This window comes from Schistocerca serialis, chromosome 2 (genome assembly GCF_023864345.2).
Source record: "Schistocerca serialis cubense isolate TAMUIC-IGC-003099 chromosome 2, iqSchSeri2.2, whole genome shotgun sequence".
In the NCBI taxonomy this organism is placed as follows: Eukaryota; Metazoa; Arthropoda; class Insecta; order Orthoptera; family Acrididae; genus Schistocerca; species Schistocerca serialis.
In genome coordinates, this window is record NC_064639.1 from 261,419,238 (window position 1) to 261,441,183 (window position 21,946).

The following is a 21,946-nucleotide window of genomic DNA, read 5'->3' on the forward strand; positions in this document are numbered from 1 at the left end:
TTATTGGTTTTCAAGTGTGAAATTTAGTTTCTTGTTTACATTGTTTATTAATTAATTAACTTAGGTTATCACTGTTGTCAGCTTTGGCTAAAATTAATGTTTCGTCTACACATAGTTTGTCGTACACTGTGTTTTTTTTAGAAGGGTTCGTAGCTGCTGACTATTTTCTGTTGTAGTGGTTAATGAACATATCTGCTCTTGTGCCAGCCGCTATGATTCTTGAAAAAAATACCACTGTTTACAAAGTAATCGCAGTTAAAAATTAGCTTTAGTAGCTCAACAGATTCAACAGCTTGAGCTTCTGAATGCCTTTTGTGTTATATAACCCCAAATAATTCTTTAGCAGGGATATCTCGGTGAGTGTTTTTAATGTCTAACGATATAAAATGGACATCGTCTGGAATGTCTGCTTCTCTTATTTCTGCGATTAGTGTGGTACTGTTCATCGCAGAATATGCTGTTTCATATGTCAATTTTTTTTTCTTTTTTAGTAAATGTCTGACATTTCGAGTTCATTTGTATGTCGCATTGCCCATACACTATACTATTGGCATTTTCAACATCTGTTGTATTTACTCACGAAACCAGTTCCTGTGGCACTTGAAAAATAATGTGAACAGCGAAGGATCGTTTGATTTGGCAATTTTCATGTCGCCAAATCAAAAATAAAAATGAAAGAAGTGATAAGTGACAAAACATAATTCTGAGAGACGCATTGCCTTCAACCGCAAACCTTAACAATATAAAAATAGAACAGAAAGCGTCACATTCTTGATACGTTAAGACCGATGGCTGCGTTTTATATTTGAGGACTCTGTGACAATATATTTCAGTGAAATTACCCAAGACCGCATGTTGCCTATGCTATACGCCGACGGGGCATGTTTGACTATTTCCTTGGTCTGTACGTTTTCTGCCGGCCGGTGTGGCCGAGCGGTTCTAGGCGCTCCAGTCTGGAACCGCGCTACCGCTACGGTCGCAGGTTCGAATCCTGCCTCGGGCAGGGATGTTTGTGGTGTCCTTGGGTTAGTTAGGTTTAAGTAGTTCTAAGTTCTAGGGGACTGATGACCTCAGATGTTGAGTCCCGTAGTGCTCACAGCCATTAGAACCATTTTTGTACGTTTTCTGTATCTCTCACCTATTGAAAATATCTTGTCATGGTTTGCCGAGAGTCTGATACGCTACGAATGATTAACTCTAGCGTACAGACGAAGTAGCATGGAATGACGCACCTGCGTTTCTTATCCAAGCTCAGTTCGATTCGACATGACGCTAATCCGGGTTAGAGCAGTTGCTGATGCCTGACGTGACAAACTTGGGCAAAAATAGCGGTACCCTGTCTACAATAAAATCGCCTACAAACTTAACTATATATTTTTAATTCTGCGCTGTGTACACATAATAAGTAAAATGCAGTTATTTGCTACCCTTAGTGATGCTGCTATTTTAATGACAAGCAATGCAGTTTTCCATGCTCTTTGAAGCATTTTGTGAAGCAGTACCCAATACAGCAGAAGTAATTTTGTATATTCTACGACTGTCGTCTAGTGCGAATTTCAGAACAACTGTTAACAACGTCCATTAACTAGTAACACCGTTTATTAGTCATTGTAGTTGTAATTTTGAAAGTAGTATAAATCACGACATAAATACAGGGCAGACATTAATTAAATCGACAAACGGCAGGAGCGGATTTATAATTGCAAATGGAAGAAAAGAGGTCCTACGAACATGTGTAAGGAAATGCATCGTCGTCACGGTAGATGGCACTGATTCCTCTGAGCTCGTGCAGTGATTCCTTTTTTGCTACAGGCAGTGTGACTGACGCAGTGTACTGTAAGCATCTGAAAGGTCCGGTATTCATGACAGGAAAAAGCCGATGTGCCGTTTGTGTACGGCAAGGCAGATGCAAACGGTCGAGAGGCAGCACGACTATACCAAAACAACTACCCTCACATACATCAACCACATTTCAAGTCCAATTTCGGCGTTTGAGTGATAAGGGGTTCTTTCAGGCAGGCGCACGTGCAGCTAAGTGGCGGACTATGCGTACACCAGATTTGGAGGACCAGTTTCTACAGGATAATGAGACGTACCCTGGTACAGCAAGCTTCGAGCAAGTGGCCCGATTGCTTGTGATGTATGCCCATCGACCTAGCGGTTATCGATCCCGTCTGGCGTAAAGTTTGCCTATATAGCGCGCGCCTGAGGCGAGGCACGAAAAGAGAGCGTCAACACAAAACCGCTAGGAGGCGTGAGTCGCGCATCCACTGTGTTTGGAAGCACGCTAGGCTGCAGGATAACCTGGCAACGTGTTGAACTGAGACTGTCGATTCTGACGTAGGTGATTCTGACGTTCATTGGTTGACGGGACTGTGAGTGGACAGCCTTGTTTCTGCTCACGAAGGCATTGGAACCATGGAGAGTTTTTTTGGGGGTGAGCAAAATTTCAGCCCATGAAGTGTGGTAACAACGTGATTTAATGTATCGCTGCCTCTTGTTGCCTCATTCGAAATTCGCGTCATCTACATCAATCTGTGCTATGGGTATTGCCAACTGCCAGTCCTGAAGGATATCCTTAGTAGTGAAACGCCCGTGTTTTGATGTGTGGTTAAATTTTTTTATTTTATTTACTGGACGAAATGGTTGCTTGAAGTTTTCCAGGCCATAGTTTAAATTATCATGATTGTCTGGAAAGTATTCCCTGAAGCACGTATGAACATGTTTTTGAGGCTTGTTGAATTAACAGCATCTGTTTGTGTGTTTTAGGAGCTTGTCTTGTTACCTTGTGTTCTCTCGCGTGTGTACAACGACCTGCCTGAGGAGACGGGCGAGCTGGGCCTGTTGATTGTTGTAGAGTAAATGGTCTCGTACCAAGAGCGGCAGGTCATGTATAATCAAAGGAAAGCTGTGTAATCCTGCTTTGAGTATACGCCTCCAATAATAACCATTATCTCTTGATGCATTTGTAGTTGCGTGAGTGTTGACTTAATTTTAAAACCACGAGTTTATTTAATGTTGTTTAATACTCCTGTGTTGAATAATTGCAGAAGTTAACTCTTAAAGTCATTTACTTGTCATCTTGAATTTGTTTTAGAGATTTCTATATTTAATTAGCGTAATTTTTTTATGAGAAACTTAGTCTTAAAATTTTTCTAGTTGAAGTACCAGGCTTACTGGATTCTGATTGCTATAGGTAGTGGTTGTTTAAAAATTACTGCTTGCTAGAATATATTTCAATGTTTTATTATTTTAATAGCCTGCCTAAAAGTTTAATGGTAAATGAGCTGCAGTTTGTCCTAGTCCTTTCATTAACTTAATCTTTCCTGTGCTAGCGTAAATTTGCGCTACAACGTGTATCGTGCATGACAGGTACGTGTGAACGCGTGCTTTGCATCCTATGGAGTCCACTTTGAACATCCGTTGTGACGTGGATGGGATGCAGCTCTGTGCTGTGTTCACAAACGATTTGTGGTCGTTGCACGCACACCTTCCTTATTTGTCGGTTTTATTAACGTTCACCCTGTATAGTTTTCCTTAAGGACCTACCAGCCTCATTTTTACGAATGCTTTTCACGAGAAAATCGTGAGGTGTATAAGTTCCTTACCTCAGTCGTTTTCTCAGAGTAAGATTTTTTTAAGTTTTCTCTTATTTACTGGAAATTTTAACCAATTTAGCTACATGATGGGAATACACTAACACCCAGCCGTTTTATTAATTAAGTTTTCGTATTTAAAACTTTTCTCTTGGATTACAAGATAAAAATAAGTGTTTTGTAAAATAAAAGAAATCGTCAGCTCCATAATAGGTGATTATTCTGATATAAAGCCGAAAATGTCTGCCATAAAAGTTGTTCCGAAGGACCCGTGACACTCTTGTTGTATTTAGGAAAAAGGAGTCAAGCATCAAAAACTAGTTCCACCACGAACGATGTATTTCAGACATTTCGCCAGGTTAAAATATGGGCTATGTGCGACAACTGAAGTTATGTGTAAGTACACCTGCATCTACCTGTTGTAATAGTGATAGATACTTACTTTTATCAATGAACTCGTGTTGTGCAAAGTTTTCGAGGTTTACATAAAAAACTAAGTTTAAATCATAGTGAATGCTTTTTCACATTAATCATAATAGTTTTATTGATGGAAGGCGGGTTCATACAGACTTCCTCGACTAGCAGTCGCCATTGTCGATATCTCTAAACTTCTCGATATCTGCCTCACCACTGCTGGCAATCGACTTTAGAAGCTGCAGCTCTTCTTTGGGCATCGACGGCTGACGAGACAGCACATCGACGGCGAACACTCGTCGAAATTCGTCCTCGCGGGCGTCGTAATACACGAGGCACGTCTGTGTCACTGCGAAGCTGGTGTAGTCAGTAGAGAGTATCTGGTGCTGTAGTGTTGCTGAAACACAAATATATGCTGTGTGTTATAGATGGTAAAGTTGGAGGCTAAGGATAGCCGCTTGGCACTCATATTAGCTAGGCTACAACCTGCAAATCCACTTCCGTAGCTGCTACAGTCACAAGCCAACACACGAAGAACGTAAGGGAAAACTGTCCTGATACGATTTTTTGTGGAGTGCACACGTCCAGATTTTGTTTTCGTTTCATCTTTGTATGGGATATTTTGAAAAGTTCAACGACAGGTGAATGTGAAGACCAAATGTATCACTGAAATGGAAGAGAAAGTCTCTTCCAATATGGTTAAATAAGGTAGTTTAACTACCGTGTGGATTAGGACATACGAGGTTCCTCAGGGCTAGTGTCTACGCCAAGGAACAAAGAGACTTACTACGTTAGTGCACGACTTTAAGAACTGGAATTATTCTACAGTGGTGTCAACATTTCTTGTGCATCAATCTGTAAATTGTACCAAGAGATCAGCTAGTTTTTAGTATGGCTGTCAACATGCTGGGTCGTTTGTTTTCGTTGTTTCTGCTGCCAAATAACGTTTGGTTGTTCTCACAGTACAAATTTTAATATCCAAAACTGATCATTGCATCACTAAGACACGATTTACCAGAGTTAAGTATTTCCCTTCAATCAGAAAATCACCTCTGTGCAAGTGTCTTTTGAACTATCCAAACTCTTCTCCATATACAGTATTTTTATAATAATTTGTATGTTTGTCCTTAATTTTTGTATGTAAATCTGCTAATACATCTGCTCGGCATACTAGAGTTGATTTCATAGAATGATAGACAATGTGTGACTCGGTGCATCGACGCTACATACTAAAGGAACTGCTTAATCTTATACTGGTGTTCTTGGGGAAACCTTCTACAAAAGGAGAGTCATGGCCAGTGTAGACATGCTGATAGCTCATGCTCCCCAGTGGAGCGGTCTTTTCACGGAAGGCTGGAGACTAACAGGAAGGACGCGACGCCTGCTTTGTACGACTCAGGAGAGCAGCCCTGGCCGTATAAGCTAGCTGCCACTGGTCATCCACTAGGAAAAGAAAAACAACTTTAAATCGGAGATTCTTTGGAAACATAATGGCTACGCTGCTTTCCTTCAGTTGCCCGTCACCGCTCGAGACCACACAAGTGTGTAAACTTTATACATACAGTCCACGGAGCGTCAGCCTAGCGTACAAGCAGAGCCCTTCAGGGAATGCGTCAAAATGAGAACGTTCGTCGCCCACGATGACTTGAAAGCCTACAAAATCTGTCCAAAATTAGAGTACTGTTTGGGCTTTTGAGAGAGTCCAGGAGAAAGTTATCACCCTGGAATGAGGAACGAAGAGAGGATGGTTCAAATGGTTCAAATGGCTCTGAGCACTATGGGACTTAACAGCTATGGTCATCAGTCCCCTAGAACTTAGAACTACTTAAACCTAACTAACCTAAGGACAGCACACAACACCCAGCCATCACGAGGCAGAGAAAATCCCTGAACGAAGAGAGGAAAGAACCGTCCAGGAGGAAGTGTCTGTTGCCTGGCACTGATATATCGGCAACTAATTATAAGATCACGAATGTTCAGCGTTTCGGAAGCACACGCCGGGAGTGGAAGAGGATTTTGTATATGGACCTTGCATGTGGACTTTATTTCTAAGCTTCATCTTGGAACACTTACTTCAGTTTATTTCGTGCTGTACTGATTCCCATTAGAGTCATTGCTGAATTTTATTCCAGTCTGACGATAATTTTCATGATTATTTAACCGTCTGTCCGTTTCTGGACAACCTTCTTCTGTTTTTCAACCTGATGCTGCTTTTACAGTCTGATTTGAATTTTGACTTGCCTACCCGAGCAGGTTCATTCCGATTGCTTTAGTACTGCTTGTGCAATTTCGCGCCTTGCTTCTTCCACTCAGGTCGTACATGAGCTGTGACGAGACCCTGCCAAGTAGCAGCTGGCGGATATAAGGTCTTAAACTGCATTACTCGCAGAAAAGGACCGAATCCTTCAACTGCCGACGACTGTCATTCATCCGCCGTGCTCCAGATGCAACCAAGATGGTAGCCCATTCTGCGCGCCACCGCATGTCAACGACCGCCGACTCCCAACCCCCGCCGCCGACAGCTAATACAAGACGTGGGTTATTTAAAAACGACAAGCCAGCTCAGCCAGAGAGCCTCTTGCGTCCTACAAACCCAGTTAATATGTCGTGCTAGCCAAGCCCCCTGAGGTATAAGATATTTTACGACCTTTATATTCAGGACATTGTTTTAATAAACTGATGTTTTAATTTACTAGTCGTGATCGCTACTTAGTAGTTCGGATATGTAAGCAAAATCCAGGGCCAGAAAGTTTATTGCAGGGAAGAGGTAAGGTTTGCTTTGACGTCTTCATATCTCTTCATTTCTACTTGTGATTACTATTTTTGATGTTTGTTTGCTGTTGACTTAGAAATTATTGAATCAGTGACTGAACAGTTCACGGTGGCTCTTTCTTTGTCCAATTTGCCTATCCATAAGGAATCCTATTCCCGTTATACTATTTACTCCTGCTATTGATATGAACCTATATTTATCTTCATCTACATCTACATTTATACTCCGCAAGCCACCCAATGGTGTGTGGCGGAGGGCACTTTACGTGCCACTGTCATTACCTCCCTTTCCTGTTCCAGACGCTTATGGTTCGCGGGAAGAACGACTGCCGGGAAGCCTCCGTGACGCGCTCGAATCTCTCTAATTTTACATTCGTGATCTCCTCGGGAGGTATAAGTAGGGGGAAACAATATATTCGATACCTCATCCAGAAACGCACCCTCACGAAACCTGGCGAGCAAGCTACACCGCGATGCAGAGCGCCTCTCTTGCAGAGTCTGCCACTTGAGTTTGTTAAATATCTACGTAACGCTATCACGCTTACCGAATAACCCTGTGACGAAACTCGCCGCTCTTCTTTGGATCTTCTCTATCTCCTCTGTCAGCCCGACCTGGTACGGATCCCACACTGATGAACAATACTCAAGTATAGGCCGAACGAGTGTTTTGTAAACCACCTCCTTTGTTGATGGACTCTCCCAATGAATCTCAACCTTGCACCCGCCTTACCAAAAATTAATTTTATATGATCATTCCATTTCAAATCGTTCCGTATTCATACTCCCAGGTATTTTACCGAAGTACCTGATACCATTGTTTGTTCCGCTATCATATAATCATACAATAAGGGATACTTCTTTCTATGTACTCACAATACATTACATTTGTCCATGTTAAGGGTCAGTTGCCACTCCCTGCACGAAGTGCCTATCCGCTGAAGATCTTCCTGTATTTCGCTGCAATTTTCTAATGCTGCAACTTCTCTGTATACTACAGCATCATCCGCGAAAAGCCGCATGCAACTTCCGACGCTATCTACTATCTAACCGGAATCACTTTCCATTTCACTTCATTGGTTCCAAATATCTCTAAACTGAGTTTTCGCATCTCCCTTTTTAGATTTTGTAGCTTGTCTAACACATTTCAGATTCTGACGTTAAACGGCCGAATTCATAGAATTTCATGCTTTTGTCGGTTTTTGCACTTTTTTTTTTTTGCCCATTCCTATTTGGCAGTCCCATCACAGAGATGGAATGAAGGACTCATCTGAAAACTTCTGCCAATGGAAAGGTCATCGCGACCCTTTTTCAGATACAAGCCACGTGTCATTTGTATTAAAATAGTTTCTTTACTGCAGTGTTTGTCATTGGGTTCTTCTAGCATATGTCACTGATCATTGCTCATTTTTCAGCCTTTTTTTGCAGTTTTACATCTCAAGGCCTGAACGAATTCTGATTATGTAGGCGCTCCATTCTTCCTCACCTCTTGGCTCTCTTCTTTGTCGTTGTTGTTGGATAGAATGTGGGCGCATCTTTATACCAGGTCTTTGGCCACCATGGAGGATGTGGTGTCACCGCCAGACACCACACTTGCTAGGTGGTAGCCTTTAAATCGGCCGCGGTCCGTTAGTATACGTCGGACCCGCGTGTCGCCACTACCAGTGATTGCAGACCGAGCGCCGCCACACGGCAGGTCTAGAGACACTTCCTAGCACTCGCCCCAGTTGTACAGCCGACTTCGCTAGCGCTGGTTCACTGACAAATTACGCTCTCATTTGCCGAGACGATAGTTAGCATAGCTTTCAGCTACGTATTTTGCTACGACCTAGCAAGGCGCGATTATCAATTGCTATTTATCTTGTGATGTATGTACCGTCAGACCGATGTTCACCAATTATGGATTAAAGTTAAGTATTCCAGAAGCTACGTACTATTTTTGCTACTATAAAGACCTTGTCCTGTTCCAGACCTCACGCCATCCTGCGTGAGCTTAAACGCGTGCCCTTCGGCCTCCCGTCCTAGTGGATTGGCTGTCTTGCCAGTCCACAAAAGAGGATAAATTTTAAATTCAAAATGTAAGTATTTAGGATTAGAAACTGACGATACTATGATTAGTTCTCAAAGAAACTGTCCCATTGCCCTAGGTACAGTGTATATTGTATACCTGTATTGTTTGGAGGAATGTGAACGTGCCGCGCGGGGTTGCCAAATGGTCTAAGGTGCCTTGTCATGGTTCGTGCGGCTACCCCTGTCGGAGGTTCGAGTCGTCCCTCTGGCGTGGGTGTGTGTGTGTTGTTCATAGCGTAAGTTACTTTAAGTTACATTTAGTAGTGTGACCTCTGGAGTTTGGTCCCATAAGACCTTACCACAAATTTCCAAATTTCCAATGTGGACGTGCTTATGCCCTGCAGTGATGTGTTTCTATTATTATTTCATTAGAAGACCCAATTGCTCATGTGTATCGAGATACTTACGGTACCATTTGGTCTCGTTGAGCTTCAGAACGCACACTGACACCGCACTTCCCTTTCCAGGTGGATGGAAAGGTCCTGCTGGAACACACCGTAGCTCCACGTCCTTCAGCTCAGTCTCCTTTTTTATTCTCACCGATATCTCCGCTTCAGGATTTTCTCCGGTCCCGGAAGGAATGTAGTTCAGCTGCAGACACATTTTACCTTCCGGTGCGAAGGGTACTTTTATATACTGAGAGACAACGTACCAGTCACCCTGGAACTACAATAAACACACAAACTAGCAATCGAAATGACAGAGCATGGCAGAAGGAGGTACTTGCTACTGGGAAAACTGGAAAGGTGTTAGGGAAAAGTCAAGGGGAATCCATAGGGGGAGAGAAAGGCTGAAGCATGTAGCATCGATGGCAGGAATCGGAAGATAGGCAGATATGCGGAGTAAGACACAACTAAAACAAATGAAAGCTATATCCGCCCACACGTTCACACTAGAAAAGGAAACAGACAAACGTAATTTGCACTTATGAGCCAAAACATTATGAGCAACTTTCTTAATGAGTAGCGAGTTTATTTGCGCGGCCATCCTCCGCAGCAAGCACAGAAATATTTGTTGTTAAAACGCCTTCTCTTGCTGCACTGTATTTTATTCTCCCAGACGCGTTTCGCCTTTTTTCAATTTGAATCATCATCAGTTGGATCTGCAATGATGCACATGTGATATGCCCACTCGCATGTATTATTTGTACTGTATGAAACAGTTCATTCCTCGCTTTTTCTTAAAATCAGTGATGACTTATAGTTCTTCGCGTTTTTGGATAGCACCCTGCGTTTCCTCTCATCTGGTCACATGCTGGAGGTCGCGCTTCCGCTCTATTTACGAAACATAAGAATATTTTTATGTTTCGAACAGTTTCTTACAACTCTTCATTTTGGTAGTCCTTGTTGTTGTGATGCACTATCAGTCTTCTGTTACTAATATAGACATCTGAACGAAAACTGTGACTTCAAGACGTAACTAGATTGACTCCATTGTATATTTCGTCCTGTTTGGTTTGTTTACTTATATACAAACACAAAAACAAGTAGGATGAGATACGCAATGAACTCATATTAGTTACGTCTTGAAGTCACAGTTTTGAATCAACTGTCTATATTGGTGAAAGAAGACAGATAGTGCATCACAACAACAAGAGCAACCAAAATGAAGAGTGGGAAGAAACTGTTCGAAACATAAAAATATTCTTATGTTTTGTAAATAGAGCGGAAGTGCGACCTCCAGGATGTGACCAGATGAGAGGAAACGCAGATGCCATCTAAAAACGGGAAGAACCGTAAGGAACCACTTATTTACATCAAAAGCGAGAAGTGGACTGTTTTATAATCTACGAATAACACATATAAAAACAAAAGTGTATCGCAAGTTTATCATTATAGATCCCACTAATTATTCTTTAAACGGGAAAAAGGCGAAACGAGTCTGGGAGAATAAAATACAGTGCATCAAGAGAAGACGTTTTTATTTGCAAAACAAGTATGTTTTATTGAGTGTTGGTTGATCTGTGGAGCGCAGCACAGCGGTGATCCTGCTTGTCATGGATTCGACAAGTCATTGGTAGGTTTACGGAGGTACGTGGCACAAGATGTCTACGCACAGGTTACGTAATTCCCGTAAAGTACAGTCCGTTGGTTTGTGATCTGGCTGCTAGCACACGATAACATCCCACAGGTGGCATGTTCCAAATCAAGCGAATTTAGAGTCCGTGACTTTACTGTCATACTACTGTGGCCTTGCGACACGCACAGCTGTCCTACTTGTGGGTGCCATCGTCGTGGGGAACTGTGAGCATGAAGCGGTGCAGGTGGTCCGCAAAAGTGTTCACGTAATGTACAGCGGTCATGTAGCCTTCGATTCCTACCACGTGTGCCATCGAGGCCCAGGTGGACGTCCTCACTGCATACGACAGCAACCACTAGTCAGCGCGCGGGTTGCATTAAGTGCTTAGGACAGCCGTTTACCTGGATGGCGGAGTATATGGACACGAATGGCCCGGTGTACCAGAAAACGCGATTCGTCTGAACAAGCAACACTTTTCCACTAATTCGCGGTTAAATCTCGAAGCTCCCGTGCCCACTGAAATCGTAACCCACGTATCGTTGGCTGAACATGGGAATACATAGTTGTCATCTATGGCGGAACCCTGTGTTTCACAATGTGTGCTGGACGGTGTGTGCCGAAACACTTCCCTCTGCACCAGCGTTACACTCTGTCGCCATACTACTACAGATCGCTTTGCCTTCCAGACTGGGCAAGCTGGCGACCTCAAATATTTCTACCAGGCAAAGTCATCTATCACCTCGTCGTCTGCTCACGGTGTCACCGTCCTTCACTACCAGTTTCCGTAGTTGCCCTCGACAGTACTACGTGAACAGCCGACCAGCTTCACCTTTTCTGAAATGCTGGTTTTCTGGCGCCTGACCGTCACAACCTGCCATTTCTCAAAGTCCCTTATGTCAATGAAGTTTCCCAGTTGCGGCCCATGCCACCGCTAAACTGATTTCTGGTTCTTCTTATACACCCCATTTACCAAGTCACGTGCCCGAAATTACACCACACCGCCTTCAGTGTCGAGGTATGCAGTGCCCACAACACTTTAGTATCATCAGTGTATACACTATGTGATCAAAAGTATCCGGACACCCCCCAAAAACATAAGTTTTTCATATTAGGTGCATTGTGCTGCCACCTACTGCCAGGTACTCCATATCCGCGACCTCAGTAGTCATTAGACATTGTGAGAGAGCAGACTGGGGGCGCTCCGTGGAACTCACGGACTTCGAACGTGGTCAGGTGATTGGGTGTGACTTGTGTCACACGTCTGTACGCGAGGTTTCGCCACTTATAAATATTCCTATGTCCACTGTTTCCGATGTGATAGTGAAGTGGAAACGTAAAGGGTCACGCACAGCACAAAAGCGTATAGGCCGAACTGATCTGTTGACAGCCGACAGTTGAAGAGGGTCGTAATGTGTAAGAGGCAGACATCTATCCAGATCATCCCATAGGAATTCCAAACTGCATCAGGATCCACTGCAAGTACTATGACGGTTAGGGGGGAGGTACGACAACTTGGATTTCATGGTCGAGGGGCTGCTCATAAGCCACACATCACGCCGGTAAATGCCAAACGATAAATCGCCTGGTGTAAGGAGCGCAAACATTGGACGATTGAACAGTGGAAAAACGTTGTGTAGAGTGACGAATGACGTTACGCATTGTGGCGATCCGATGGCAGGGTGTGGGTATGGCGAATACCCGGGGACGTAATATGCCTGCGTGTGTAGTGCCAACAGTAAAATTCGGAGGTGGTGGTGATTGGTGTGGTCGTGTTTTTCATGGTGGGGGCTTGAACCCCTTGTTGTTTTGCGTGGCACTATCACAGCGCAGGCCTACATTGATGTTTTAAGCACCTTCTTGCTTTCCACTGTTGAAGAGCAATTCGGGGATGGCATCTTTCAACACAACATTATCAACAACCTGTTCATAACGTACGACCTGTGGCGGAGTGGTTACACGACAATAACATCCCTCTATTGGACTGGCCTGCACAGAGTTTTGACCTGAATCCTACAGAACACTTTTGGTATGTTTTGGAACGCGGGCTTCGTGCCGGACCTCACCGACCGACATCGATACCTCTCCTCGGAGCCGCACTACGTGAAGAATTCGCTGCCATTCCCCAAGAAACCTTCCAGCACCTGACTGAACGTATGCCTGCGCGAGAGGAAGCTGTCATCAAGGCTAAGGGTGTGCCAACGCCATATTGAATTCCAGCATTACCGATGGAGGGCGCCACGAACTTACTAAGTCATTTTCAGCCACGTGTCCGGATACTTGTGATCACATAGTGTAGGTGTAACAGCAACATAGAAGACCGTATTCTAGTCGCTTAGAGTTACAAATCACACTTACGTTACTGATGGATATCAATTTCAGTGTGTTGAAAGTGTAATCTTTTAAGAGATAAACAAGAGGCCACGCGTGATGTTTGTAGCTTGTAATGGGGGTGGGGGAGGAGGAGGAGGAGCAAAACCTGGCCTATGGAGTATTTTTAATAATTTCCAAGATGAGTGTCGACTTCAAGTAAATTACCTGCAAGAAATTTTCAACTTTGACCCTGTTAGAAACCTTCGAAATACCGGCTTCTAAACCATTTTCTTGAATGAAAAACGCCTGATTTACCTATTTTTTTCCTTCCCCTCACTGGGTAAGCGTGCCCTTGATGATAAACATCTCCAAAAAATTTAAAAATTTAACTGGTGCTGCACTGTGTAGCTCTTTAGATTTCACTCAGTGTTTCTACATCTATCTCGACATCAACATTTGCGTGTATAATCTATAACCCACTCTAGAATGAATATCGCAGCGTGCATCGTGCCACTACTATCGATTACCTGTTCTGTTCCATTAGCGTATGGAGCGAGGGAAGAATATCTAAATTCCTTAGAAGTCGTCCTGACCTGTATCCAGTTTTTTCATGAATATACGATGGTAGCAGCACAATGATGGCACAGTACTCTATGAACAGTAGGTTCTCTGAATTTACTCAACAGTGTTTCACCACAACAAGATCCGTCGTATTTCTTCGAATGATTCCCATTTAATTTCCCACAGCATTTGTCTTTTACTGTCGTGTAGGCTAGTGGTCGTCAAACTGCTGCCGCATGCGCCATACGGCCCGAATAAGGTAGAAGTATTCGTGCGACCAGCAGTTCGCCACTATATTTTATACTAATATGCACCTACCAACTAACAGCCGAATCCAAAAACGTCAACCAAACCAAAGAGACATAGTTGCGACATGAAGTCACGAAGGAGCTTCTCAGGACTGTAGTTTTCCCGCTCTTGAACAAAACGAAAATATTTGCGCAGGCAATAATAAGTATTCGTACGACCAGCAGTTCGCCACTATATTTTATACTAATATGCATCTACCAACTAACAGCCGAATCCAAAAACGTCAACCAAACCAAAGAGACATAGCTGCGACATGAAGTCACGAAGGAGCTTCTCAGGACTGTAGTTTTCCCGCTCTTGAACAAAACGAAAATATTTGCGCAGGCAATAATAATATTTTAAGATGTGCTTAAATTTAATTAGACTATGATTTATTGTGCCCGGTACTAAGTAAAGCTGGTCGCTTACCCCAAACGCAGAGTGGTGAACAGTGTGGCCACTGCAGGGTTAGAGGATGTGAGAGGGGCAATATTCTGTTGTTTGTCTTCCAGTGCTGACAACTCAGGGGCGTGCGCAACTGGTATCGATCAGTAACTGTGGTATAAATTCCGACTCGGAAGCAACAAGGACTCCGAATACGAAGTACAGAGACGATCACCTTCAAATTCAGTATATATTTGTAATATGGAAAATGAAATCAAATGAACGCTGTTTTCATACAACGCACTGAGTAGAAGGAAAATGACATTCAGAACACTTAGTAGACATTTGTATTAGTGAAACTTCCTGGCAGATTAAAACTGTGTGCCGGACCGAGACCCGAACTCAGGACCTTTGCCTTTCGCAGGCAAGTGCTCTACCAACTGATCTACCCAAGCACGACTCACGCCCCGTCCTCAGCTTCACTTCTCCCACTGCCTCCTACCTTACAAACTTTAGAGAAGCTCTCCTGCGAACCGATACAGAGTGAAAATCTCATTCTGGAAACATCCCCCAGGCTGTGGCTAAGCCATGTCTCCGCAATATCCTTTCTTTCAGGAGTACTAGTTGTGCTTGGTTCGCAGGAGAGCTTCTGTAAAGTTTGGAAGGTAGGAGGCGAGGTACTGGCAGAAGTGAAGCTGTGAGGACGGGGCGTGAGTCGTGCTTGGGTAGCTCAGTTGGTAGAGTATTTGCCCGCTAAAGGCAAAGGTCTCGAGTTCGTGTCTCGGTCGGGCACACAGTTTTAATCTGCCAGGAAGTTTCATATCAGCGCACACTCCGCTGCAGAGTGAAAATCTCATTCTGGTTTTGTTTTAGTGTCTCATATTGCATAATACATTTAATCATATTTGCAGTTACTGTTGTGAATCAAGTAATGATCCGGTCACACGAACAACACGACAGCACTTCGTGTCACAGTGTCACAACTTTGGACTCGCTGATGGTAGCAGCAATCTGAAACAGAGAACAGGCCACACGAAGTATTCTGAATACCGGTGGACCGGCGGTCCGCTTATCGCACCTACACTACAGTTAACCTGTCTGGAGTTATTGTACATAAACGGGTCGAGGTGCTGCACAACAATGTCAGTACTGGTTCTTGACTTAAACAGTTTGACCATCACTTCTTTTAGAGAACAGCTACGATCTTTGCAGTGAATCATTGAATTTGTTCAATGTCTATCGTCATTCCTAGTAGATAACAGCTTCAAACACTGGAACAATGCTCCGGAACTACTCGCACTACTGTCATTTGTGAGATTTTCTTTACCGCTAAATTAAAACTTTCTATAACTCTTCCAGGGAATCTATGTCCTCCATTACGCCTTCCGAAATACGGATTTGACGTGATTGACCATTTTCATGTAGAATCTTTGTATTATCCGTGAGCACATTTAATATGTGATGTGCACCATATCTTCATCACTTTTCTTCTATTACGATACTGCCAGGTACCTTTCCTTTATCATTGGCATTACATTACGTTTATCTACATTTAACTAGCATTGTGATGGGTGGTTGGTTTTGGGGAAGGAGACCAGACAGCGAGGTCATCGGTCTCATCGGATTAGGGAAGGAAGTCGGCCGTGCCCTTTCAAAGGAACCATCCCGGCATTTGCCTGGAGCGATTTAGAGAAATCACGGAAAACCTAAATCAGGATGGCCGAACGCGGGATTGAACCGTCGTCCTAGCATTGTGATTCATTATACCGAGGGAAAATTATTTTCAGATATTGTTGTATTTTCTTACGATCACCCTATTTTCTTGCAGGCAACACCATGGTCAGCGTGCATTCTTACACCTCTGTTGATACCATCTGATAAGACATTTATGTATATTGAGAATTTTATTAACTACGTTTCCTTCGAAAACACGTCATGTTACTTTCGATTCCGCAGAACATTTGCGCAACAGCAGACCGTACAGAGTTCTACACTGACGTAATAAATGTCATGGGATACCTTCTTTTACCGTGTCGCACGTCCTTTTTCCCGGCGTAACGCAACAGTTCGACGTGCTATAGACTCGACAAGTCGCTGCAAATCCGCTTCAGAAGGATTGAGCTATGCCGCCTCTATAGTCGACCATAATTGCGAAAGCGTTACCGGCGCGGTATTTTGCGAGTGAACTGATCTCTCGATTATCTTTTCATTAATTATTCGATGTGATTAATGTTGGGAAGGTTGGCTGTCCAGATCGTTCGCTCGAGTCATACAGAATGTTCTTCAAGCCAATCGCGAACAATTGTGGATTGGTGACATGGCGCAATGATATCGATCAAAATTACATCGCTGTTTCGGGACATGAAGTCAATAAATGGCCTTCAAGTAGCCGAACAGTAACATTTCCAGTCAATAATCGGTTCAGTTGGATCATTGCATTCCATGTGAACACAGCCCACCTGTTAGGGAGTCAACGCCAGTTTGCACAGTGCCTGTTTGACAACCTGGGTTCGTAGCTTCGTGGACTATGTGCACATTCGAACCTTACTATCAGCTCTTACGAACTGCAATTGACAGTCACCTAATCAGGCTACTGTTTTCCAGGCGCCTAGGGTCCAACCGACATGTTCACTAGCCCACGACACGCGCTGCCGGCGATGTTGTTCTGTTAACAAATGCAATCGCTTCAGTCGTCTGCTGCCACAGCCCATTAAGGCCAAATTTCACCTTACTGTCTTGACGGACAACGTATCACACTGATTTCTACGGGTATTTCACGCAGTGATGCTTGTTGTCTGTTTGCACTGACAACCCTACGCAAACGCCGCTGCTTTCGGTCGTTAAGTGAAGACTGTCAGCGAGTGTGTTACCCGTAATGTCAGGTAACTCCTGAAATTTGGTATTCTTGGCACACTCTTGACACTGTGGATCTCGGAATATTGAATTCCCTACTGATTTTCGAAATGGAATGCTCCAATACTCTAGTTCCTACAACAATTTTGCGTTCAAAGTCTGTTAATTCCGGTCATGCGGCCATAATCACTTCGGAAACCTTTTCACATGAATCACCTGAGGACAGATGACAGCTCGGCCAATGCACTCCCCTTTTATACCTTGTGTAAGCGACAGTACCACCAACTGTAAACGTGCACATAGGTATTCCACGACTTTTGCCACCTCAGTGTATTACTCAAATAATCATCGAGCCCATTTGAGAGCGATAACTTACCTGCAAAGGTACTCCCTACGATCATATCACAGACAGTAGTCGAAGGTATTGTTTGAGAAATTAATGAAGATGTTATCTACGTATTCATCTGTACCTATTGCTTGGAAGGTATCGTGTATGAATATAGCTAGCTGCCTTTTCAGATGGGTGCTTTTTCCGAACCCGTGATGATCCTTGGAGAGCATCTCCAATTCCTACAATAATGTAATAACCTATAATTTCACAATTAGCTGTAAGATCCTGTGACGACGGACGTCGGAATACTTTATTGATCATCGTCTTCTCTAGCACTACATCTGAAATGCTACTCTTCTTATCCCAATTCTCCTTCCAATGTGCATTCTCAGAAATGTTTTTCTTAAACTAACCTTAGTGTTCGACGCCAATTGGCTTAATTGGCTAAGAATGGCCTCCTTCCTGTGCTAACTCGATCTTGTGACCTCCTTGCTTCTAGCGTCGTGCATAATACTTGGGTAGCGAATTCCTTCACTTCAGCTCCTTCTTGGTTCCCAATTTTGGTGTTACGTTTATCGCATATTTATTTCTGAGACTCCCTATTAACATAATCTTTCTTCAGCTTACTCTCAACGTGTAATGTGTGCTCATTGAACTGTTCATTCCAGTCAACATGTTCTGCAATTCTTCCTCATATTAACTGAGGACAACAATTTCGTCAGTGTATCTTACATCTGTCACCATAAAATTTAATCTCACTCCTGAACCTTTCTTTTACTCCCGTGATTGTTTCCTCGAGCTATAGATTGAAGAATAGGGACTAATAACTACATCCCTTTCTAATGCAATTTCTAAGCCGAGTGTTTCTTTCAGAGTGTTCCATTCACATTTTCGCTCTTGTTTCTCAAACGTAGGCTATGAATTTACTGAACTTTCTTCAGATACATCTACATCTACATGACTACTCTGAATGAACAAGATACGTATAGATGTAGACGAGTAATGCTTGTCACAGTATTCGTCGAATCACTTTCAGACTATTTCTCTACCGTTCCACTCTTGAGCAGAATTCAGGAGAAGCGAACACTTAAATCTGTCCGCGCGAGCTCTGATTTCTGTTACTTCAATAACGTGATCATTTCTCCGTATGTAGCAGGGCGCCAACAATTTTTGTTATTGGAGCAGAAAATTGGTGATGGAAATTTCGTGGAAAGATCTCGCCGCAACTAAAATTGCCTTTGTTTCAGTTAGTGCCACCGCAATTCACGTATCATATCCCGGAAACTCTGTCCCATATTTCCCGATAATACACAACTATCTTACTTTCTGTGAACTTTTTCGATGCACTCAATCAATCCAATTTAGCAAGGATCTCATGCAGTGCAGGATTACTCCAGAACAGAGAGGATAAATGCAATCTCTTCAGTAGATCTATTCTATCGTCTAAGTGTCTTTGGTTCACCTTTGGTTCACATTTTCTATGCTCTTGTTCCAATTTAAGTTTTTCGTAATTGTAATCTATAGGTATTTCGTTGAAATTGCTGCCTTTGGATTTGTGTGAGTTATTATGTAACCGAAATTTAAATATTCATTTTAGTAGTCTAGTGGATGACTTCATATTTTTTATTGTTTGGAACTGCTTTACTCTTTTTGAACCATTCGGATATTTTATCTAAATCATTCTACTACTCGTTTTTTCTTCTTGTGACTTTCCCAGTCGGTAAATGGCCACATCATCTGCAAGCAATCTAACAAAAAAAAAAAAAAAAAAACTTGAGTGAGAGGTCGCATATTCACTCCTTAGTAAGGTTCATTTGAAAGTGTTAACAGTTATGACAGAAAAAGCATTAGCTGCTAATGACTCACCATGTGTTATCAGGAGGGCAACAGATTGTAAGTGCCCGAGAAGTGCAGAAATCAACCTACCATAGGATGTGTGAATTACACTTCACAAAATGGGCATCGTCGTTATTCAAGAAATGCTGAACACATTTTACCTGCACCATGAACATCGAATGAAAAATGGCGCATCACAGTGATAGCTAATGTTGGCACCATCAAGATCGACGACCCACTCTTCGGGAGTTACAAGCACTGTAGGACCTTGAGCTAGATATCCATTCCTAAAGGATAAATAGACAATCATATTCGGGAAAGGTGTGACAAGAACTGATGGAACATGATGGCATGCAACCGAATGTGAAGCAGTCTGTCGTGGAGCTTATCGTGAAACTGGATATTCTTTAAGGCGTAGCTCTAGATTGTGCTAAAATATGTTTTAAAGGCACGGAAAAACAGACATCCAGAGGCTGAATTTGTCGAGTGATTCCACGTGTATAAATTGCAGTGTCACACACTTTCCAGGACCGATAGTTTGCAGCAAAGGGGTTTGATTTGTATACGCAGACCAGTAAACGAGCAAAAGAAAATTATTTTGCTCTGTTATTGGCCAATAGCAGTGCTCGTACCATAGTTGTAGTTCTCTTAAATCGATTTTCCCACTCTTGCTTGCTGTGAGATAAACGTTCCCTATTACTCCTGCAAGATCACACACAGGAGAAAGAATCGTGGGGAGCCGAGCCCCTGCAACTTCTTGCAGCACAGTAGAACTTTCCAGCAATTTACCATCCAGGTCAACAGTCGGCATAATTATTTACAAATTCCTTAAGGCGCTGATGTTAGCTGATCGTGATACAACTCTCTTGGTACCTTTAATTTCCAGGGTCCCGTTAATCCGTATTTTCTCTTCAGATCCCGACTGATCGAAGTTAAAAACAAATTCTTTATTAAAGTATGGGATAAGTTTGTTTATCTCATCTACAATATAAATTTTCGGGCCGTTCGGGCCGATTCCGCAGTTTGCTGTGCTTCGTGAAGTTGATAGTATGTTTGAAATAACGTTACCTCACGTCTTCCAATTCAGTAGTTTGTTATGCAACCATTCACTGGTTCCCTTGAAGTTATTGTAATCTATGTCAGGTGCAATTGGATACACTGAATGTAGTAGGTCACTATTATGCACATTATGTAAGCTCCATTGAGGGTCCTTGAAACGCAGAAACATCAGTTTTCGTAACAAGTTCGTCTTGACCTCCCTTGAATATCGGCAGCCTGTCTTATGCACTACGGGGTCATACTTATGCTGACTTACTCGAAATCTGTTCATAATTTTTTTTACTATGCTGCGGATAATCTGCCAAGTATGTAATTATATTTAGTATCCGCTCCTCGGACAACGATTGTTCTTTACTACGTTTCACTGGAGCCGGGATTTGTGGCTCCCTTTCAGACAAGTATGATGAACTACATGGCTCGACGTCTGTATCAGTATGACTTTCACTTGTTAAGCACGTATAGTCATCATTGTACTCCTCATGTATATTGTGATGCAGTCGACTATGTATGATACCACATATTCCACTGACTCATCTTACAGAAACGCTCGTATTTCATCTCCCACTTCTTTCTCTATCTGCGAAATTACTTTGGTCCCTTTCTGACTTCGATCACGGTTGTTGCAGATATAATGCAATGTTTGCTTTGTTTACCTTGCTACTACTTTGCTTCATATCAACACCACCACCACCGTAGCACTGTTGTGAGTTCTGCTGCGCTCCATAGTCCCATGCTCTGCTCGCCATTGGATTGATACCGCGCAGGATACGATGGTCGGTGCGCAGTGACCCATTTTCGACCAGAGCTCTGGGCGAGTTCAGTTTATTGTTCCTAAGGGGTGGCCAAATGTTTGACACTTTTCGGCCCATTGGCGACGACAGAACCGAGGCGCACGCCCTTCACTCCTTATTAAATGATTTTACAGAAACTATTCGGTAAAAAAATCATTTTTGCTTTACTTATAGCTTTACAAGTCAGATTCATGACAATGTATCAATCATTTCGTTGATGGTCATAGTTACTGTGATATTTACGAGGAAGCAAAACGTTGCAGGAAATTGGGAAAAGTTTACCGAGCGAGGTGGAGCAGTGGTAGCACACTTGACTCTCATTCGGAAGGACGACGGTTGAAACCTGCGACAAGCCATCCTGATTTAGGCTTAGCGTGATATCTTCAAATCACTTCACGCAAAAGCCGGCATGGTTACTTTGACAGGGCACGGCCAACTTCCTGCCCCATCCTTGCCCAACCCGATGGGACCGATGACCTCACTGTTTCGTCCTTCCCCTAAATCAATCAACCAACAGGAAAAGTTCGCAATGAAAAATAGAAGTCGCTACGATTTTGCTTTTAGTGCATATTACATAATATGTTTCTGCGTATGAAGTTTAGCTAACACACTGAATTTTTCTTGATTTGGAAAGAGGTGTCTGCTGTCACCAGTCTCAAGAAAAT

General features: G+C 43.0%; 1 protein-coding gene across 1 annotated transcript in view; it reads right to left on the reverse strand.

Moving 5' to 3' along the window:
* Positions 1 to 4,113: 4,113 nt before the first annotated feature.
* Positions 4,114 to 21,946, reverse strand: part of LOC126455512 (apolipoprotein D-like) — a 33,309-nt gene continuing 15,476 nt past the window's right edge. The window contains exons 2-3 of the mRNA XM_050091261.1: positions 9,257 to 9,515; positions 4,114 to 4,407 (exon numbers count right to left, since the gene is read on the reverse strand). Coding sequence (XP_049947218.1) covers positions 4,175 to 4,407; positions 9,257 to 9,515 — 492 coding nt within the window. The 3' untranslated portion in view covers positions 4,114 to 4,174. The remainder of the gene's footprint in view (positions 4,408 to 9,256; positions 9,516 to 21,946) is intronic.